At 41.8% G+C, this 22,996-nt stretch overlaps 1 protein-coding gene across 1 annotated transcript in view; it reads right to left on the bottom strand.

Annotated features, from left to right (window-relative positions):
• The window catches only part of plgrkt (plasminogen receptor, C-terminal lysine transmembrane protein), a 46,618-nt gene that overhangs the window by 843 nt on the left and 22,779 nt on the right, over positions 1 to 22,996 (bottom strand). Inside the window, exons 3-4 of the mRNA XM_042332415.1 lie at positions 2,940 to 3,070; positions 752 to 861 (exon numbers count right to left, since the gene is read on the bottom strand). Coding sequence (XP_042188349.1) covers positions 752 to 861; positions 2,940 to 3,070 — 241 coding nt within the window. The remainder of the gene's footprint in view (positions 1 to 751; positions 862 to 2,939; positions 3,071 to 22,996) is intronic.

The following is a 22,996-nucleotide window of genomic DNA, read 5'->3' as shown; positions in this document are numbered from 1 at the left end:
TAAACCTACCAGAGTTCCATACATGTATGCCAGCTTCACATGGAAATTTCTCTGTGTTTGGAATGGAATGGACACTCTCTGGAGGGTCGCACCCCACTTACTTCCAGGGAATATTCGTTGTGAGAGCCAATGTTTGGGGAGCCCCGGGTTGGGGTACTTTTGGAGTTTAACCAATTCCTGCTGAAACCATCTCTCAATTGAACCAGGTTCCAGCAGAGTGCTCACTTCACAACTATAATAAAAAAACCTCAGGTTAAGGAAAAAGGAATACTTGGAATTACATACTGAAGCAATGAATACAAAAATAGGACATGATATTGAATCTGCACATGTGCCACAGCTGGAGTATATTTTGGGTGGCCCATTATAGAAAGAACATCAGAGTTACCATATAAATTCACTTAGATAATATCGGGGATAAGAGAAAATAGTTTGATGGAAGCCTTAAAAACTGGGAACTTATTTATTGGAAACAAGATTAAAAGGGAAGAAACAGACATGTTCAAAATTATAAAAAGGTTTGAGAATGTCAAATGATTTTAACTGGTTGATGAATTGGCTATGAAAGGGGCATAAATTTAAAACCATTGTGAGAAGCGTAAAGGAAGAGATGACAAGAACTGTTTTGATACAAAGAGCTATTGAGTGTGAAATGAGTTACAATGATTGGTTTGAAATCGAGCCAGTTACAAGATTTAACAGGAAATTGGGTAAACACATAAAGATTAAAGATATATTCCATGTACTTTACCTTTCATTCTTGTCATTAGAGTGCCATAAGCCATGTCATATTGGTAGACTAGAATGATGCTGAGGGGGATAATAGGGGCAAGAAACCCTGGACTCTTCCCCTTCACAGCTCTACAAAAAAAAGTGGAAGAATTACTCTTTCTTGGCTTGCAAAGATATATTCAATGTAAAACTTACTTTTAAAAGAGGTGACTATATATACTGACTATGAACATTATCTACACAACACTCGTTCAGCTACTATTGCTCATAATCTCTATAACTCCCTCGCTCTAATCCTCTGTCTCAACCCCTCTCTGTTTATCTGTTTATGGGACACTGCTGTGCGCAATTGGCTGCCACATTTCACCCACAAAATATACAGTCAATTCACTTTACAGTATATTCTGTGAATCGCTTCGAGACTTCTCGAAGGCATGATGAGTGCTATATCAAATGCAAGGATTATTATCTTTAAATACAGCCTTAAAAACCTACCTCTTCAAAGGTGCCTATAGTCCCCTTATTTCTCCCTCTCCCTTCTTCAGGAACTGGTGTATCAGCCTGGCTAAGTTGGCAGCACTCCCGCCTCTGGGTCAGAAAGTTATGGGTTCAAGCCCCATGTCAGGATTTGAGTCAGTTGACACTCAATACTGGGGGTGTATTCATCGCCGGAGGTGCCGTTCTTTGGATGAGACATTAAACTTAAGTCGCGTCTTCCTGTCCAGGTGAGTGTTAAACATCCCATTGCACTTTTTGAAAAAAGGGAGTTTCTCCCAGTGTCCTGGCCGACAATTCCTCCAAACTAAAATTGGTCATTCTTTTCATGGTTGTTTGTGGGACCCCCAATACCCCTGCCCTCCACTCCGTCTGACCCCAACTCCCAGCTCTGGTCAGAAATCCCCTGACCGTCCAGCACCCTGTGACATCTTTACGATGCGAAAGGTGCTATACAAGTAGAATTTGTTGTTGTTGTTCGCATTTGGGATGTGGTGTTCACCTACAAATATACTGTCACTCCATTTTAAATGAATCCTGTGAAGCATTTTGAGATGTCCTGCTGACATGAAGGGCACTATACCAAATGCAACAATTGTTAATAATTATTAATAATAATTACAATTAGTATTATTTTATCAGACCCTATCATTGTGAATCTTTCCAAGACACTTTATTTTGGTCTACCGGGTGTCTGACACATGTGGAAACCCATCACCATGCTTAAGAGTATCCAAACCAAGCTGAGACACTATCTATGTGAAGGGCACTATATAAATGCATGTTATTGTTGTTGTAGTTGTAATAGTAAATTACTACAGTATGATATTAAAGATATTTTAAAGTATAATTTCTGAAATAGCACAGAATTTTCCAATTAAGCTGTGTGAAATGGTTTAGGAATATAATAATAATCTTTCCATCTGACATATAATGTTAAGAACATCTCATAGTGCTTCATAGTGTAGTAACTATATATTTGTAGGTGAATGTGGCAAAAACAACAACATGTATTTGGGTCACCTCCCCTCTTTTCAAAACTCCACTGGCTCCCTGTCACAGAGTAGATCGACTTCAAGATCCTTATTCTAGTGTTTAAATCCCTCCATTCCTTGGCACACCCCCATCTCTCTCACCTCCTCTCTCCCCGCAGAGGTACCCACTGCCTCCGCTCTACTGGGTTCTTTTGGATGAGTGCAAACTTCCTTCAGCTGAATGTGGACAAGACGTACTCTTTTCACTCATTCTTTTATCAATTTTAAATTCATTAAAAAAAACTGATGATGTTATAACTGCCTGTACCAGGTGATAAACCATTGAGCGTGGCTGCGATCCTGCTAGATCAGTTGTATTCAATAATAATAGTAATAATAATGCTAATCCTTGATTCAATATAGCATCTTATCACGTCGTTGAGACCCGTCAAAGCACTTCACAGTATATAAAGTGGATTGAATGTGTATTTTGTGGGCAAAACACGGCAGCCAATTGCCCACAGTTTTGTGAGCACAAACAATCGTGGTTGAGTGACCGTTTTTTAAAGAATTTGGAGTATATTAAAGAGAGCATATTACTAGAGAGTCATTTTATGATATATTAATATATATTTGTGAGTATACGAAATAGAGTATATTACTAAAGAATCATTTTATGATACAACAAATTATTTGTAATAATATCCTTTTGGAGTTAGAAAAAAAGAATCTGTATACCTTGCTGTTAAGCCAACGGTTGCAAATCCGTAAAATGTTCCAAAGTACTTCAGAAACTCACGGGACCATGCGATCTGCATTGCTACCTGCCTCTGTCGCATTTCATTCTGCATCAACAACTGTCTCTCTAGCTGAAAGAGAGGACAAACAATTCAACATTTGTTGCTAGAGTGAGCACAACTACACAATTACCTTCTCCAACATACAGATAATAAGCCTTTTAATAATAACTTGTACTTCTATACTGTAGCTTCTTTCCTGTGTAGAGAAACATCTCAAAGGGCTTCACAAAACAAGAACAAATTGTAATGTTCTCGATAAGGTTCTTGTTCTTCATTACACCAACAACAAACAACAAATTGCATTTATATAGCACCTTTCAAGTTGGGAGGATGTCCTAAGGCGCAGAATAAAGAGGGGTTTGGCCCCGAGCTGTGGATGGGATAATAAATAATAATCCTTGCATTTGATATAGCGTCTTATCATGTCATCGAGACGTCTCAAGGCGCTTCACAGGATATACTTGAAAGTGTCGTGATTGTTTTTTTGGGTGAAACGGGGCAGCCAATTGCGCCAATTGCCACAAACAGTCGTGGATTGAGCGACCAAGTCTCTGAACATGGCTGAGCCACGAAGAAAGTTCTATTTTTAACATGTAAGATTAATTGGTTACTCATCTTGTCCTGTATTCAATATTCATTTCTATTTCATTTTATATGTTTTTTTCCAACAAGACTTTAAGTGAAAGGTGCTAATATTATATCAAAGTACTTTAAACATGAATTTCATGTGTTTTACTTCAAATAAAATGATACCCTTAATAAAATAATCATTAATTTCCTACATCTTAAAATTACATTTTAAAAATGAGTAGCAGAACGCTGTTAGTCTGATCTGAGGACGTTTTATGTCTAAGCAAGTAGCATAAGAGATAAAACAATTGAGTTAGAAGCACAAATTCAGCTTAAAGGGTATGATGTATTAGCCATTACAGAGACCTGGTTACAAGCTGGGCAGGACTGGGAGCTAATATTGCAGGCTCTAACTCTGCTGCCCGGACCAAACTCCGTACCCACATCTCACCAGTTCTGACCAGGTTCCACTGGCTCCCCATCACCGAACTGACTTCAAGATCCTCACGCTCGTGTTCAAATCCCTTCACTCCCTTGCACCTCCCTACCTCTCCGACCTCCTCATTCCCCAATCCACCACCCGGCGCCTCCGCTCGACTGGCACTGGCCTCTTGCTCACTCCTTGCACCCTCTGTCTCACCATCGGAGGTCGTGCTTTCAGCCACTATCCCTCAATCCCTCCACCTTGCCCCCTCTCTCCCCTCTTTCAAGTCCCGCCTGAAAACTTTCCTGTTTGACCGTGGTTACGGCCACCTCACCCCTCCCCCCGGCTCGGAGTCAGGCTCCGCCACTGCCAAGCGCTCTGAGACTCTACCCTGCATGGAGGGTGCTACGTAAATGCAAGCTGTTGCTGTTGTATAAGATCTTTAGAAAAGACAGGGACATTGGGAAAGGAGGAGGAGTAGCAATATTGATAAAAGACACGGTTACAACAGTGGAAAGGAAAGATTTCAGTAAGGGCGATCAGGCAGTGGAAACACCGTGGGTAGAAATCAGGAACAGCAAAGGAGGTAAGACTCTGTTGGGAGTAGCCTACAGACCTCTAAAGAGTTGTGATGTAGTGGGGAAATGTATAAAAACAGAGATCAGGGAAACATGTAGCAAAAGCAATGTGGTTATAATGGGAGATTTTAGTTTTCACATAGACTGGGAGAAACAGGTAGTAAAGACAACAAATTTCTAGAAAACATTCAGGATAGTTTTTTTGGAATAATATGTGTTAGAACCAACAAAGGAACAAGCCATATTGGATTTGGTGATGAGTAATGAACCAGAACTGGTTAACAATCTGACACTAAGGGAACATTTTGCAACTAATGATCATAATATGATTGAATTTGACATTGGATTTGAGAGGGACCAAGGTTTTAAATTTAAGTAAGGCAAATGTCGATGGGATGAGAAATATATTGACCACAGTAAACTGAGCTGAACTGTTAATGGGTAAACCTGCAGATGAACAATGGAAGTATTCAAAAAAGTATTTGATACAATATAGACCAAGTACATACCCCTAAAATGCAAAAGCTCCAATCGTGTAGTTAAGCAATCATGGTGGACAAAAAAGGTTAGAGACTGCATCAAGCTAAAAGAAAAGGCTTACTCAAATGCAAGAAAAAGTGGGAATGCAGAGGACTTGGTGAACTAACAAAGGCATCAAAAGGATACAAAGAAAGTAATAAGAGGAGCAAAAAGGGAGTCCCCTTTAATAAAATTAATATAAATAAAAATATGGTAATGGAGAAAATAATGAGACTCAAGATAGACAAATCCCAGGACCTGATAGTTTCCACCCCAGGGTGTTAAAGGTAATAGGAGAGGAAATTGCAGATTTGTCATAATTTTTCAAAGCTCCCTAGAGTTGGGAATTGTGCCAGCAGATTGGAAAATTGTGAATGTCACCCCTTTATTTAAGAAGGGAGGAAGAGAGAAACCAGGAAACTACAGACCTGTCAGTTTGACATCAGGTGTAGGGAAAATACTGGAATCCATCATCAGGGACAGAGTGACTGAACACTTGGACAGGTATGAGCTAGTCAAAGAGAGTCAGCATGGGTTTGTGAAGGGTAGGTAGTGTCTGACTAATCTAGTTGAATTGTTTGAGGAGGTCACTAAAATGGTGGATAAGAGAGTGTCTATGGATGTCATTCATATGGACTTTTAGAAGGCATTTGACAAGATTCCACACAAAAGATTATTAGCAAAAATAGAAGTGCATGGAGTCGGAAGTAACCTTGTGACGTGGCTTGATAATTGGTTGGGAGGCGGGAAACAGAGAGTAGGGATAAAGGGAACATTCTCTGATTGGCGGGACGTGATAAGTGGTGTCCCCCAGAGGTCTGTACTGGGATCCCAGTTATTTGCCACATATATACATGACTAGGATGAAGGAATAGAAAGTTTTATATCCATGTTTGCTGACAACGCCAAGCTAGAAAGCTCAGTTAATTGTGTAGATGGGAGTAGGGAGTTACAAAGGGACTTAGACAGATTAAGTGAGTGGGCAAAGCTGTGGCAGATGGAGTACAATGTAGGGAAGTGTGAGGTCATCCACTATGGACCGAAAAAAGGTAAAACAGAATATTTTCTTAACGGAGAGAAATTAAGAACTGTGGAGGAGCAAAGAGATTTGGGTGACTATATCCAAAAATCACTAAAAACTAGTTCCCGGGTGCAAAAAGTAATCAAAAAGGTGAATGGAATGTTGGCTTTTATCTCAAGAGGTCTGGAATACAAAGGGGAAGTATTGATGCTTCAGCCGTAGAGAGCGTTAGTCAGACCCCATCCGGAGACTGCGTTCAGTTTTGGGCACCACACCTCAGGAAAGATATATTGGCCCTGGAGGGGTACAGCGCAGGTTCACCAGAATGTTACCAGGGCTAAAAGGGTTGTTACAAGGAAAGGCTGCGTAAACTTGGATTGTATTCCCCAGAGTTTAGAAGGTTGAGGGGTGATTTGATTGAGGTATTTAAGATGATGAAGGAATTAGATAGAGTAGATACAGAGAAGCTATTTCCTCTGGTGGGGAAATCCAAAACATGGAGCAGAGTCTTAATATTAGAACCAGGTCATTTAAGAGTGAAATCAGGAAGCATTTTCTCACTCAAAGGGTGGTAGAAATCTGGAATTTTCTCCCTGGATCCATCCACATCTTCAAGGTTGATATATTTTTGGTAGGTATTAAGGGATTTGGGGAGAAAGCGGGTAACTGGAATTGAAAGAATTAGTTGAGTTACTTGGGATTGAACCAAAAATGAAATCAGTGCACTATAATAATAATAATCCTTGCATTTGATATAGCGCTTTTCACGTCGGGAGGACGTCCCAAAGCGCTTCACAGAATATACTGTAAAGTGAATTGACCGTATATTTGTGGGCGAACGCGGCAGCCAATTGCGCACAGCAATGTCCCACAAACAGTCGTAGATTGAAAATGACCAATTTATTATTGTGTTTTGTTTTTTGGAGGGATTATTATTAGGCGTGTGGAGTAAGGAAACTTGCCCAAGGTTTCGCCCTGTGCCTGGAAGTGAACTCAGGTCTCTCGCTTGCAAAGCGAGTGCTCTAACCACTGAGCTACAGGACTCCACTCTGCTGAAAGCTAAATTATGCTAAGTGCACATAACTATCTATTCTATACACATGGATTTGGTATTGGTGAAATTTCAGTCTAAATTGTGAGATTTATTTAAAAATCTCACATTTACCACTTTAACGTAATATACATGTGATTCTAGTATGTTGAATACCTTGAAGATCTAAAAATACAAAATAAAATTTTTTAGTAACTCAATACTTTTCAGGAACTACTTATTTCAAATCATTTATGTTAATCAATATAATACGAGTGACAACACGACCAAAGCACTTCAAGGGATACATTACAAAATGTACTGGCTGTGCTCTTTTGTGGGATAAAACGGCAGGTAAGTTCCACGCAGAAATGTCTCACAAAACAACCACAAAGCAAATAGCCAATTTTATTTGGGGGATTGTTGGGCAGGACATCGGTGAAATCTCCCTGGCCTAGACTATATGAGTTCCAAGTCCCGACATGGGGCATGAACCCACAAACTTCTGAGTCAGAGGCGAGAGTGTTACCACGTGAGTCAAGCTGACACTTGAACCAAAAACTTGAGGTAATACTTAAGAGTAGAATACATTTCGAGCAGCTTAAGTCACTCACTGTACAATGTATCTGCAGAAATACAAATCAAAGTATGAAAATTATATATTTTAAGAATATGAAATACTATTTTATTCAAATCTGTGAATCAAATGAAAATATCAGACAAAGTCTGGGTATGGGGGGAAAGGAGGGCAATTGAAGACAAGGTCGAAAAGGAGGGACTTGAGGTGGGTCTTGAAGGAGGCAAGGGAGCGGGCGAGTTGGAGGAACTGCGGGATGGAGTTCTAGAGGGTGGGGCAGAATGGCTGAAGGCCTGCCCGCCAATGGTAGGGCGGGTGAGGCAGGGGACATGAAGCAGGCTGGAGCCCGCTGAGCAGAGGGAGCAAACAGGTTGCTAGGAGATTAGGAGGTCGGAGAGGTAGGGGGGAGCAAGGCCATGAGGGCTTTGAAAGTGAGGATCAGAATCTTGAACTGTATCCTCTGTGTGATGGGAAGCCAGTGGAGTTGGGCTAAGAGTCTGGTGCGGGAGAGGATACGAGCTGCAGAGGTGATCTACAGCCTATTGAGGGAGGAGTTGGGGAGGCCGACAAGCGTAGTTGAGTCTGGATGTTATGAGTGCGTGTATGAGGGTCTTGACGGCCTTTGGTGTTAAAAAGTGGCGGAGCCAGGCGATGTTGCAGAGATGGGGGAAGGCAGAGCGAATTATGGCACGGATATGGAGAAGAAAAGATAGTTGAGGGTCAAAGAAGACGTCAAGTTTCTGGACTGGCTTAGTAAGGTGGAGTGTGCATTCGTGGATGGTGATGTTGTCAGTTCCTGAGATGTGGAAGTGTGACGGGAAACAATCAGGAGAGCCTCAGTCTTGTTGACATTCAGCTCTCATCCAGGACGATGTCTGACAGACATTCTGTCAGGTCAGCAGTGGTCCTGGAGTCAAGAGTGGAAGCAGAGAGGTAGAGTTGGGTGTCCGCCTGGCTGTCCCAGAGCAGCAACCCCAACTGTCCAATCATTCACTCCCTCCTCTCAAACCGCCTCCTTAAGGCAAACACAACATCCCCCTCCCCATACGTACCCTCCCCAACTCTCTACTCACACCACTCTCCACAACCATCTCCCCTGTACATCCTAAAATCCTCTCCGCATTACTCTCTCCTCCCTCCAGCAAACCCACCCGCATTTCCCTCCAAATTGTCCGTTCCCTCTCAAACAAAGCCTTCACCATCCATGACCTCATCCTGGACAAGCACCTTGACATTCTTGGGCTCACCGAAACCTGGCTCTCCTCCAATGACCCTATCCCCCTAGTGGAAGCCTCCCCTCCAGGCTACACCTTCCACCACACCCCCCGTCCAAACCAAGTTGGCGGCGGGGTGGCCCTCATCTCCAAAGCCTTTCTCGGTCTCACCCCCTACTCCTCTGGCTGCTTCCCCTCCTTCGAGCACCTCACCCTCTCCCATCCCTTTCTTCCACTGAAAATCCTCCTGGTCTACCGCCCCCATAAGCCCCCCAGCTTCTTCCACAGACATCTCTACTCTCCTCTCTTCCCTGTCCCTCTGCTCCGAACGCCTGCTCATAATGGGCGATTTCAACCTCCACCTAAACTTTCCTTGCACCACTTCCTCCGACTTCACTGCCCTCCTCTCCTCCCTAAACCTCACCCTTCACATAAATTCACCAACCCACAATTGTGGCCATGCCCTCGACCTCGTTATCACCACGGCCTTGACATTTCCGACCTTAGCATAGTGGACAAGGCCATCTCGGACCACTCCCTCATCTCCTTCTCTCACATCCCTCTCTCCTCCAAGCCCTCTACCATTCTCTACGGCCCATGGAAAAGGCAACCCCCTGAGACCCTCACAAAGGCCCTCACATCATCAAATATCCTATTCTTCTGGCGCTCTGAGACTCTGGCACTCTCCTCCGGCGTGGAGAGCACTATATAAATCCAAGTTGTTGTTGTTGTTTCACCCACGGAGATCCTGAAGCAGCCGTCCAGCTGCTCCATGATCACCTTTCCTCCAACTTCAACTCTCTCGTCCCCCTGAAATCCAGGACCATCTCCAAACCCACCCAATCCCCCGGTACAACCATCTCTGCTGCCTGAAAACCCAAACCCGGCTGCTCAAGCCCTCTCCTGTGGATCAGTCCCTGCCCCCCTCAAAACTGCTGTCATCAACCCCCTCCTCAAAAAACCTTTGCTAGATCCCTCAAACCCCAGCCACTCCCTTCCTCACTCCCTTCGTCTCACTCCCTCTCTTCCAATTTTCAGGTCTTAGCTGAAGACTTTTCTTTTCAACCGCACTTTTGGTCACCTTCCGGGATCAGCCCCGGGATCCGTTATTGTGAAGTGCTCTGAGACGCCATCCGAGGCGGAGGGCGCTATATAAATCCAAGTTGTTATTGTTGTTGTCATCTTCACACATGTGGAACCTGATTGGAGGGGTTTGTGAAGTGAATGGCAGGAGAGGAAGAAGCGAAGCTGGGAAGCAACGACTCGTTCCAGGACCTTGGAGAGGAAAGGGAGTTTGGAGATGGAGTGGTAGTTTGAGAGCAGGGATGGGTCCAGTGAGGGTTTTTCAAGGATAGGAGTGATGACGGCCGTTTTTAAAGGGGTGGGAACGGTGCCAATGGACAGGGAGAGGTTTATGCAGTTCTGTGAGTAGGGGGGAAAGAGGTGGAGCTGGGAGGTAAGGAGAGGGGAGGGATGGGGTTGAGGAAGCAGGTGGTTGGTTTCATGTGAGTTACAGTGGTGGTGAGAGCAGAAGGGGCGACAGGTTTGAAAGTGTGGAGGGCGGGATGTGTAGGGGTTGTGGCGTGAGGGGGTGATGGGGAGGGGGTAGTGGTCAGAAGGACAGAGGCAGCTGAGTGGATCCCCTCGACTTTGGTTTTGAGGAAGTCCAGCAACTCCTCGCAGTTGGCGTTGGAGGAGCAGATGGGGGAAGCATGAGAGGGTGGGCGGAGGAGCCAGTTGGTGATGGAGAAGAGGAGGTGGGGTTGTCCTTGGCCTCCAAAATTGTCTCAGAGTAGAAGGACGATTTAGCGGAAGTGAGGGCAGAGTGGTAAGTTTTGATAAAAAATTATCAAAAAAATGGATCAAATGCACTATATCAAAAGCAAGGATCATTATTATTATATATTACTTTATACATCAACAACAGTCATGGGTTACCAGGAAGGATGGTTGAGTTAAAAGATACTGGATCATTTTTTAAAAATGGGTATTGTATCTATCTGCCTCATATTTTGCCCCTTGGTTTAGTTAGTATCACAAACTGCTTTCAATGTTTTGTTACCGTGGCAAACCACTGATGCTGGTGCACTAGCGACTTCTCTATTGAGGTTGGTGCTAAGGTATGCCGTTGGCACATGGAGAGCTTTAATCTGCTTCGCTGAGTTCTATCGCTGAGCATTAGTAATAATAAATGTGAAATTACTCGTTTGGAGGACTCTTTCTTTCCCCACCAAAACCAAGAAAAAACATTTGACAGTAAATGTATCAAAAGCACAAAAAAATGCTAGATAATTCTGGATAATTGTTTTGAGTGTCAACCGACAGTAATATTAAAAGGAACTTGGGAGTTTTCCTTAAAAGTTTGCAAACACAGAGGGGAACAAGCCTTTCCATGGCATCTTAAAATCCTTAAATAATCCTTACATTATAGTGCCTTTCACATTCCAAAGCGCAGTGACTTTGCGTGTTTTGGGAACTCTTGGGCAGGAGGTGTGATACTCAACAGAAAGATCAATTAGTCTGCATGGTTAACATTCAACTGGAAGAGAGTTGAAGGTCAAAAATGATTGAAAATGTATTACCCATCTTCTCTTATCTGGGGAATTTGATTTGATTCTGCATTTGCATTTCTCAAAAAAATTAGAGATAAGGAAATGTGCCACATCAGTAGTGTTTGCTGTTGGTTATTTTTCTTGCTCTAAAAATGAGCCATGCACACACAGGAAAAATATTTTCCATAGTTCCATGTTAATTAAGTAGGGAAGACTGAAATAATCTAAAGTTAGGAACAATGACAACTTGCATTTATATAACGCTCTTCATACTGCATGAAATCAGCCCTAATTATGATCTTAAAGTCCCAATGTGAATCTTGAATCCACAACTTTCTGACTCAAAGGCAAGAGTGCTACCAACCCGGCCAGACTGATAACAACAACAACAACAATTTTTTAAAATGTCTGTCTTAAAGTTGCTCTTCATGTCTCTGAACTTGTGCCCTTTTGTCTTCCTGCCTTGAAGTACATGGTAAGTATTTTTCCGGGTTTACTATCTCTACCTTCCAATCAGGCTGTACTGACTACCTTGATCTGACTAGATGGACAAGGACTAAGCCTGGATCTGGTCTTACTGTGTTTATTTCATTCCCCTTTGTAATAGATTGCAATTACATTGAGTGGAAACACACCTCTACAAAACCAGTAACTGATCATACTGGTGTTATAGAGCTGTGAAATACATTTCAGCAGAAGCAAACCACTGTCACAATGGATAAGATGATCTCCAGCTTGAATCAGTCCATTTATAATTCTAAGTAAAGTTGATTTTTAAGTAACTGACTATAAAAACTGCTCATATTCAGGAAACACAATGTCAAAGCACAAGCTGCACTATTTCCATAAGTTTCAGAAATCTACACAACCTATTTTCACATTAGGCTGAGAAATGCGTCAAAGGTAATATAATTAGTTTTTTTATTACATTTTCCATGTAAACGAAATAGCTTTTCATGTAAGATAATCCTATGTAGTGAAAATTTAAACCCCTTTGCAGAATCGCCAAAAGACCGCTATGTTAAACAATAAAGTACTAATCTCCCTCTATCTGTCCTTGCCACAAATAGGCTTTCACATTTACGGCATTGATATTTAAAAATGATTTTTGCAGTTTTCTTTTGTCGTTTGTCTTTTCACTGAGTCTGGAAGTCAGAATTTCATCTTTTAAGACCAGTTTTTCTTAAAAATTAAGATCTTACCAAATTGTGGAAAACCTGTTTCCAAATAAGGCAACATTTGCCAATTTTCTGCAATTTTGGATGATCTTAAATCTTAAAACAAAGTGATTTTAAAGGCTCCCTGCTAATCTCTTAAAACTAATATAATAATCTTTGCATTTGATGTAACAGCTATCACAGTGAAATGCCTAAAAGTGCTCCACAGAAATTTTTTGTAAGGTACGGCAACTGTATATTTGGTGGGTTTTGTCCCTCCCACCTTCAGTTTCTCTGATGCACTCTTCACCGGTCTCCCCACTCTTCCTCTCCTGAGACAATAGGAAAAACTAACTGCCATTGATCTCAGAAGATGTTGAGATTTTCTTTCAAAATGTTTGGAGTCAATTGAATGCTAATGGGAACATTATGGTCCCAGTGCTCACCTTCCCCTGCCATGTGCTGAAACTGTGTGAACCACTTTGAATGTCCACTGTGATCTCTTGGATGATCAACCTGTTGATTCAGCAAGTGTATACTTTCCTCATGAACCCACTGCACTTTTGCTAAGGTTTTACATCAAAATTTTTAAAAAAGTGTTGAGTTCTGAAGGGACTCTGCTTACTGAGAGGGGTGTGCTACATTTTGGTGCAACAATGAGAGGCCACTAACACTGGTGTGTTGTTAATAATAATAATAATCCTTGCATTTGATATAGTGCCTTATCACGTCATTGGGACGTCTCAAAGTACAGAATATACTGTAAAGTGAATTTCTGATCTATATTAATTATCTTGACCTGGATATAGGGAGCACAATTTCCAAATTTGCAGACAATACTAAGCGAGGAAAAGTGAGGAGGATAGCACCAGACTCCAAGAGGACTTAGACAGATTGGTAAAATGGGCAGAAACGTGGCAGATGAGGTTTAATGTGGAGAAATGCGAAGTGTTGCATTTTGGCAGGAAGAATGAGAAGAGACAGTATAAGCTGATGGCACAATCTTAAAGGGCCAAATGAACAGAGAGATCTGGGGCCCCATGTAAGCAAATCTCTGAAGATGGCAGGACAGGTAGATAAAGATGTTAAAAAAGCAAACGGGATACTAGGTTTTATAAATAGGGGCATAGAATTCAAAAGTCAGGAGGTGATATTGAATATTTATAAAATGGTGGTTAGGCCTCAGTTGGAGTATTGCGTTCAGTTCTGGGCACTGCACTTTAGGAAAGATGTTAGGGCATTGGAGAGGGTGCAAAGGAGGTTTACCAGGATGGTACCAGGAATGAAGGACCTTAGTTATGAGGAGAGGTTAACGAAACTAGGATTACTCTCCTTGAAGCAGAGACGATTAAGAGTGGATTTAATAAGAGTTTTTCAAGATCATGAGAGGATTTGATAGGTTGAACCGGGAAAAACTGTTTCCATTGGCATGTGGGTCAGTAACCCGAGGACACCGATTTAAGATAGTTGTTAAAGAAACAGAGGGGAGGTTAGGAAACATTTTTTCACTCAGCGAGTTGGTCGGATCTGGAATGCATTACCTGAAAGGGAGTGGAAGCCGATTCAACAGCAACTTTTAAGAGAGAAATAGATGGGTATTTGGGGAGGACAGGATTGCAGGGCTATGGAGAGAAAGCAGGCCAGTGGGATTGAGTTGGATTGTTCTTTTAGGAGCTGGCGCAGATGAGATGGGCCGAATGGCCTCTTTCAGTGCTGTATGATTCTGTGACTGTATGTTCTGTGGGCTAAACGCAGCAGCCAATTGCACACAGCAGTGTCACACAAACAGTCGTGGATTGAGTGACCAAATTATTAAATTTTTTATTAACACTGGTGTTAATAACATAATGAATGCATAAAAATGTCAGGAACATTATTACATTATCTTGCAATACAATACAAATTTCCATTTATATGGCACCTTTCATGTTGGGAAGATGTCCTAAGGTGGTGGACAGTCCAGTACCTGAGCACCTAGGGTTGAGAGGAGTGGGAGGGGGTAAAGACGGCCTGAACTGTGGTCAAATAGTAAGGTCTTGAGATGGACATTGAAGGAGGCAAGGGAAGGGGCGAAGCAAAGGTGCCCCTTTGTGATGGAGTTAGAGAGAGTGGGGCAGAAAGGTTGAAAGCCCGCCGATGAATTTGATCCACTGGGGAAAGGGGATCCAGTGAAGGTGGGTGAGTATGCAGGTGATAGGTTCACAGAGCCTAGTATTGGAAAGGATATCAGCCGCAAAGTTCTGGATGGTCTGTAGCTTGTGAAGGGAAGAGGCAGATAGTCCTTATCTTAAAAGAAGTCTCCCAAAACCTTTGCCAAATGTAACAATCGGCAGCAACGATGGAGAGAGAGAAAACTCAAAACTAACAACATTCTCTCACCCCATTCATAAACCTTGTTATGTTGGGGGGAAAAAAAAGAAAGGTCAGAGCTTCCTAATCTAATATTGCTAATAAATTGCACAAGTGACAAATCCTCTTTATCAGTTTCATTGATTATGCCCCCACCACGAGCTATCATGCTGTAACATTCGTGTCTATTATTAACAGATTAACATCTTCCATAATAAAATGTCTCATCTATGGTAGCTTGATAGACTGACAATCTGCGAAGAATTATTCCTGTAGCTAAAGAATGTCATTTGGCAGTTGCGTCAACAGTAGAGCAGATATCATAAAGAAACCAGAGATCTTTGTCCTTACAGTAGGGATGCTGCAAAACAGCATCGTACCTGTAAAATAATAAATTACCATCTAAAACCAGCAGAGATTTTACAACACCATTATATTTTGATGAACCCACTGAACTTAGCTCTTTAAAAATTCGTACCCATTCATTTCTTTGATGAAATGAGTAGAAATGAAAACTACTTTCCTGAGTATAACTCCCCATTGACGCACAATGTTACAGAGATTAAACTGCTATGAAATAAGGTTGGGTGGAGTCCCGTAGTATAGTGGTTATAGCACTTGCCTCGCAAGCGGGAGGACCCGGGTTAGATTCCCGGGCAGGACAGTTGTTAGTAGATTGGCGGATCGCTTTCCAGGGGTAATAATCACTCCACATATATATATATATATATATATATATATACACACACAAAAACATTAAGTAACTCAATCCACGACAGTGTGTGGGACACTGCTGTGTGCAATTGGTTGCTGCGTTTCGCCTACAAAATACACAGTCAATTCACAGTATATTCTGTGAAGAGCTTTGAGACGTCTCAACAATGTGATAAGGTGCTATATCAAATGCAAGGATTATTATTATTATTGAAACGTTACTATTGAATTCACAACAAAACACTGGTTGATTCTCTCTCTCCCTCTACTGAAGGTGTCAATACTTGCTCTGGTGTGATTCCATAGGCACTGATATTCTCTCTCATGCTTATTATTATTTAGCACCTTCAGGTGTCTCAAGCCCTTCTAGGGTTTATTGTTATCTGTGATTTGACATTTGATATAACACCTTATTACGTCAGGAGGATATCTCAAAGCACTTCACAGGATTTTGCTGTGAAGTGTACTGACTGTGTAGTTGTAGGCAAACGCGTCAGCCAATTTGCACACAGCAATGTCCCATTCCATCTAAACAGGCCGACCGGTTGTTGGTTCATTCGAAAGATGGCGTTTCAGACAACACAGCGCACTGAAGTATCAGTCTGGGCGATGAGCTCAAAGTACCAACATCAAGCTTGAACCCACAAGTGCCTGGCTCAGAGGCAAGAGAATGTTACCAACTGTGCCAGGCTGACAAGACTACGATGACCTGAAAACATTAGAAGCCATTATTACAGGCTGGTTACAACGGTATATAATGAGTTACAATGAGCAGAGAGGTTTTAGGTTTAGGTTTTCTGCCCATACCCTCTGGAAGTCCATCCCCGAATCCCTCTGCCTCACCCCCTCCCTCACCTCTTTCAAGGCTCATCTCATGACCTTCCTCTTATGACATTACCTATGTGAAAGACACTGCATAAATGCAGATTGTTATTGTTGTATTTGCATGAGAGCACACAACTTAGATGAGCCTCCCTTTAAGAGTTTTATTGCAGATCATTGGTTTAAATCAGTGGTGGCCAACCTATTGGTCGGCCATAAAAATAAATTTTCTTGATTAAATATTTCTTGATTTGGACCCGAGCTGGGGGTTGGGATCAGGACGGATGGAGGGTAATGAGGGTATGGGTAGTAGACAAAGGCTCGGTCGAAGAGGAGAGTCTTGAGACGGGGCTTGGGGGAGGCAAGGAAGGGCGCGAGGCTGAAATCATTTTTTTAATGGTTTAAAACACCGGTTTAAATGATTGAAGCTCTTGACTTCTTCTGGGTATAACACCTATTTTTATAACATTTGTGGGAAAATATTTATATGAACAAATAGGGCCAGGAATAAGCACATACTGTTTTTGGGGAGTGGAGGTGAAAAGTAAAGATTTTATATATTTTAAACCTTTATATTTGAACTTTGTTCACAATTTGATACCAAATGCCAACAATCAAGCAAATGGTTGGTTTGAAGAAAGCAGTGAGCCAGCAGCATTTTGCACATGGAATGTCATCAGTGGTTTTAGACTGGAGCCAGGAAGGTCAAAACTAATAGTAGAGACAAAATATTGCATTATATACTGATAAAGTGCCTGTCTAGTGGCAAAGGGAAACTCGAAACTTCAGGATTGCTAAATAGTGGAATAGAAGGCAATTTGTTTTTGTTAAATGGGTAGAATCTGGCATTGCTAGTCTCTGTGATTTGAAGGTAGCATTTTAATCTTCTTTGTCATGTTAGCTTTTCCTGCTTTTTCGCCCCCCCCCCCCCCCCCACCCCAGAAATGCATCTATCTGATCGCAACTCCTCTAAATAATAATAATCCTATTTTGTACCGTGCTTTTCACATTGTGAGGACTTCTCAAAGCGTTACACAGAATTTATTGCAAAGTGTAGTGACTGTTTATTTTGTAGACGTACACAGCAGCCAAGTTATTCACAACAATAATAATAATCCTTGCATTTGATATAGCGCCTTATCAAGTCTTCAAGACGCTTCACAGAACATACTGTAAAGTGAATTGACTGTATATTTTGTGGGAGAAACAACAATGCCACAAAAAGCCATGAAGTGAATTACTAATTTTATCTGGGGGATTGCTGGCTAGGATACCAGGAGTAATTTCTGTCTCTTTTCAAATAATGCCATGGGATCATTAATATCCATCTGAACAGCCAGACTAGACTTAAGCTTAAGGACTCATTCGAAGGACGTTATGTGGGGCGTGAATGCACAATCTTGTCAAGCAAAGGTGAGAGCGCTAACAACTGAGCCAGCTAACACATAATCATATGAAGCGTTTTGAGACTCTTCGAGAAATTTACTTTAGGGAACCACAAATTTTAACCACAAACCACCATCGGGCTAAGGCTACCTGGAATTGTGGTCCTCAGATCATAACAACAAACTCCAAATGATGTGGAAATAAATTTCACTCACTATTTGAAAACAGGGAGATAGACAATACTTGAGCAATGACATTTGAAATGAAAAACTATGATAATAATCGCATTCTTTAAATGATCATTTTTAATGTCAACTCTGGTGAGTGCGAACTTTCCGAGAATCTGTTGGTTTTCTCTTACAAGATAACCTTAGCCACAAAATCGTTCACTGCGATTAACTTCGAAACAATTGCTTCTGTCAGATAAACCAGCATTCGAATTAAAGCTACACTGCTGCTGTATCAATGCACTCAGTTGGTAGAGCACCCATATCGAATAGTAAGTTTGTACGTACATTCACGCACCACATCAGGTCTCTGAGCCGACATACACTAGGCTGTTTTTGACCAGTTCATGGAAATCATTTCAAACTCCTTGTGTACTGGGCTCAGAGAATCCCTCACACATAAAAAGACCAACAAGACAGTTTGTCTGAAAAACAATGTGCTGGACCTTCAAATAGAGCAACTCATTCGCTCACAAAACACAGTCACTTTTCTTGTGAATCTTGTGAATGCTTTGTCATGTCCTCCTGATGTACAAAATGTAAGGATTATTACTATTATTATTATTATTATTAACACCTTCTCTTGAATTTGTTGACACAATCTGTGTAAAATATGAACTGTTTGTTCACCTTTCCTCTTCTGAACTTAGTTTGGTCTCCTCTAGCTTGTCGACAACCATATTAACCTTTTTTAGTGCAAACATTCCCAGCTTCTGTAACTTTCTCTCAAAACTCAGAGTCTAATCCCAGCCATCAATCAGGCTGCTAAACCAACAAGTTTTAAAGTACAGCAAGAGACACAGAGAAAGAAATTCCACCTGGGTTTAGATTTATTCTAATTTCTTAGCATTTCAGTGTCCACAATTGAATAATAATAATAATCCTTACATTTGATAAAGCGCTTTTTCACGTCTTCTAGACCTCTTAAAGCGCTTCACAGAATATACTGCAAAGTGAATTGACCGTTTATTTGTGGGCGAAACGCAGCAGCCAATTGCACATAGCAGTGTCTCACAAATAGTCGTGCATTGAATATGACCAATTAATTATTGTTTTGTTTTGGAGGGATTACTATTAGGCGTGTGGAGTAAGGAAACTTGGCAAATAGTTAAATGCCAACTCAAATTTAAAGCCACATTTCTGTAGAATTTATGAGGATAAAATGGCTCCAAACTGAAGACCACATTTAACAAGGTGCCAAATTCTTTGTGCTCCAAAATGCTAAGGAACTGGAGTAAATTTAGACCCAGGTGAAAACTCCTCCCATTATAACAACAAGAAGAAGATTACATTTGTATAGCGCCTTTCACGTCGGGAGGACGTCCCAAGGCACTGAACAGTGTACAGCATTTCAGACCCGAGCTGGGGTTGGGGGGGAAGGGAGGGGAAGAGGGGTGGCCGATGGCATGGTCGAAGAGGAGGGTCTTGAGGCAGGACTTGAAGGAGGCTAAGGAGGGGCGAGGCAGAGTGACTGGGGGATGGAATTCCAGAGGTTGAGGGCATAGTGACTGAAGGCTCTCCCACCAATGGTGGGGCGGGTGGGTCAGAGGACGTGGAGCAGACCAGAGTCGGCTGAGCGGAGGGAGCGGGCAGGTTGGTAGGGGGTTAGGAGGGCACAGAATCTTGAACTGGATCCTCTGAAGGATAGGGAGCCAGTGGATTCGGGCGAAAGTGGGGCTGATGGGGTCACGGAGTTTGGTGCGGGAGAGGACACGGGCTGCAGAGTTCTGGATTTTCTGCAGCCTGTGGAGGGAGGAGTTGGGAAGGCCGACAAGTAGGGCGTTCGCATAGTCGAGCCTGGAGGTGACGAAGGCATGAACAAGAGTTTCAGCGGCCTGAGGGGTGAGGTAGTGGCGGAGTCGGGCAATGTTACGGAGGTGAGGGAAGGCAGAGTGGGTCATGGCTAGAATAACTAGAATAAAAGGAAACCTGCCATGTTGGGCGGTTGTCAGTAGCTGTTTTTTTCACCAGCATTTATTTGTAAGGTCATAAAAATCTATAGTTAATAAAACTTTCAATTTAGTTTAAGAAGATCTCCTGTACAATGAGAAATGTCATCCTAGGTGTTCTCCCTTGATTTGGCTGGAGTGATACTGATTAGGAAAGAGTGAAAAACAATGACTATTCCTCATGTTGTTATTGTCAGTCCTGCATTTGTGAGGAAGGTTAACATTTGAACATTCACACTACAGTACTTACTGTTTCTCTCTAGGCTTTTGCTCAATGACTCTTTGTTGCTGCTTCTCTTTCCTTTCATGCAACCTCTGGCTCACTGCCCTCACATCTCCTTTCCTCTCCCTGCTCTTTGTTGCATCTTTCTCAGATAATCTGCAATATTTCAATTTGATTATAGAATAGATGTTAATATAAATACAACAATGTTCTGAAAAGGACCTAAACAATTCACCCTGTTTGCCTACAAATTACACAGTCAATTCACTTCACGGTAAAAGGTATGTGGAACTCTTTGAGATATTTTGACAATACGATAAGGCGCTATCTACATATGTGTCAGCCTGGCTCAGTTGGTAGTATCCTCGCCTCTGAGTCAGAGGTTGTGGCTCAAATGCGATTTGGAATTCATAGTCTAGACTGACACTTCAATGCAGTGCTGTGAGGGGTGCTGCGTTGTCGAAGGCGCCATCCTTCAGATGAGACTTTAAACCCAGGTCCCATTTGAGGGTCCAGATGGATATTAAAGATCCCAAGGTACTATCGAAAGAGAAGGGAGTTTCTTCTGGTTTCATAGCCAATAATTCCCACAAAATAAAATCGGTCACTTTATGGCTATTTGTAGAACATTACTGTACGCAAATTGACTGCCACTTTTGCCCATAAAATACAGTCACAATACGCACCATTTTACAGTGTAGCCTATGAATGTGATAAGACACTATATCAAATGCAAAGAATATTATTACAATAGACATTGACCCAAAATCATCTTTATTTTTTACTCAGTGCGTAAAGTGCTTTGAGGCATCCTTGTGATGTAAAAGGCGCAATATAAATGCACATTTTTGTTGTTGTTGGGCTTAAATAACTCTGAAGGATTATTTAAAACAATGTCAACTGTGAGTTCCCTGATGGGTAAAAGGCAAGATCCAAGTATAGCGCTGAGCCTTTCTAAAAGGTGGGCTATGAGAAATAAAAAGAACAAAATCTGCAGCTGTTGGAAAATTAGAAACAAAACCAGAAAATAAATATAAATGAGTCAAACACACAACTGGTCCCAATCAGAGAATATTATAGGACACTCTTAGATCTTATTTGTTTTTCTTCCTGAATGTAAAGCGCTCTCTAGATTTTTCTCCATTTAGGTCATTCTTAGTTTCCTAATAGACTGTCAAGCTTTCCCCTTGCTTATTTAGCTGGTACACTCTTTTTTTTGGTGAGCTGGGTGTCTGACATATGCGGAAAACCATAACCATGTTTAAGAGTATCCAAACCAAGCTGAGAATTCCATGCACCCCACCTAAGAACATAAGAATTGCTAGGTGAAAAAAGACCAAGGTCCATCCAGTTTGCTTTCTACCATCCTGGCAGTCGCATGACATGTCACGTCCCAAACTATATATTGTATCCTGAGATATTTTTTCCTAACAGAACTCTATCTAATTTGTTCTTGAATTAGTCAACACTTTCTGCTTCCACCATCTCCCTAGGGAGCCTGTTCCATAGGTTTACTACTCGCTCATTGGAGTAGCGTTCCCACAGATTTGTTCTGAATTTACTCTCTTCAGTCTATCCTGCCTTCTTCTTCAATGCCCTCAAAACCAGCCTCTTGACCTATGTCCCCATGACCCATCTCCTTGACTTTACTTCGGCCACTTTAACCACCCCCCACCCCAGCTCCCAGTCAGTTGTGTGAGAGACTTTGAGTTGTCATCCCAACACGAAAGATGTGTACATGTAGTAGTGTAAATCTAAGTTTCCACAAAATATCAGTGAGCCTCAAGTAGTATTTAATGAGGGACTTGCAGGGTTCAAACAATCTGTTGTCCTCAAGAGGCAAATATGAAAAAGGACTCCAAGAAATTACCAAAATGCTTCTGAGAATAGAGGTTCCTCAAGTTTACTATAATGTATGTAACCTCTAGGCTCAGGCCAGTAAATCATTAATTCAGTGAACTTATGGAGGTGGGAGATCAGTGAGGTTGTGTCGATATCCACAGATGTGAGTTCACTGACATTTATTTTCTTGTATTGATTTGCAAGCTATTTCAGGCAGTATTTCAAGCCCCATCTCTAGATCTTGTATAATAATGGAAACTAAGTTGCATCTGCCACGGACTACAGTATAACTCTTGAGCAATTATTAGAAACCCAAAATGTCTCATGTCTTGAGACACTAGTCTAGCAAACATTGACTTAAAAATCAATAAAGTATTATGCAAAATGTTAGAAAATTCAATGTCTTCACTATGAGAATGGCAAATGTGAGCTGAGGGAACTACACCTCTGATTTACTCCACTGCTATCTGAGTTCTCAGAAATGATCTAAACAATGACGTAGAAAGGCTTGGCCTCAAACATAGCAGGCTTGTTCGGACTGGGGAATTGTGCTATTAATCCATATCAAGGGGACCAACAAGTTTGTTACATCAGTCGAATTAAACATTGAACGGCTGTGATGGAGCGATTAGCTCGCACTAGACAGAAACTGGTCAACGAGGATGAACTGACTTACCAGGGCCTCCAACAAGTAGCCAAGGCCTGAGATATGTTAATATTTTCTGTAGTGAGAACTGAAACTTGTAGATGGTATGGGGGACCAGCTTATGAATGGATGGTAGGATCTGGTCACAGATTTCACAAAGGGACGATTTCCCCGTCGCTTAATCACTGAAAATCA

This window comes from Callorhinchus milii, unplaced genomic scaffold (assembly GCF_018977255.1).
Source record: "Callorhinchus milii isolate IMCB2004 unplaced genomic scaffold, IMCB_Cmil_1.0 Scaffold1, whole genome shotgun sequence".
NCBI lineage: Eukaryota > Metazoa > Chordata > Chondrichthyes > Chimaeriformes > Callorhinchidae > Callorhinchus > Callorhinchus milii.
This window is presented reverse-complemented; position numbering and strand designations above follow the sequence as displayed.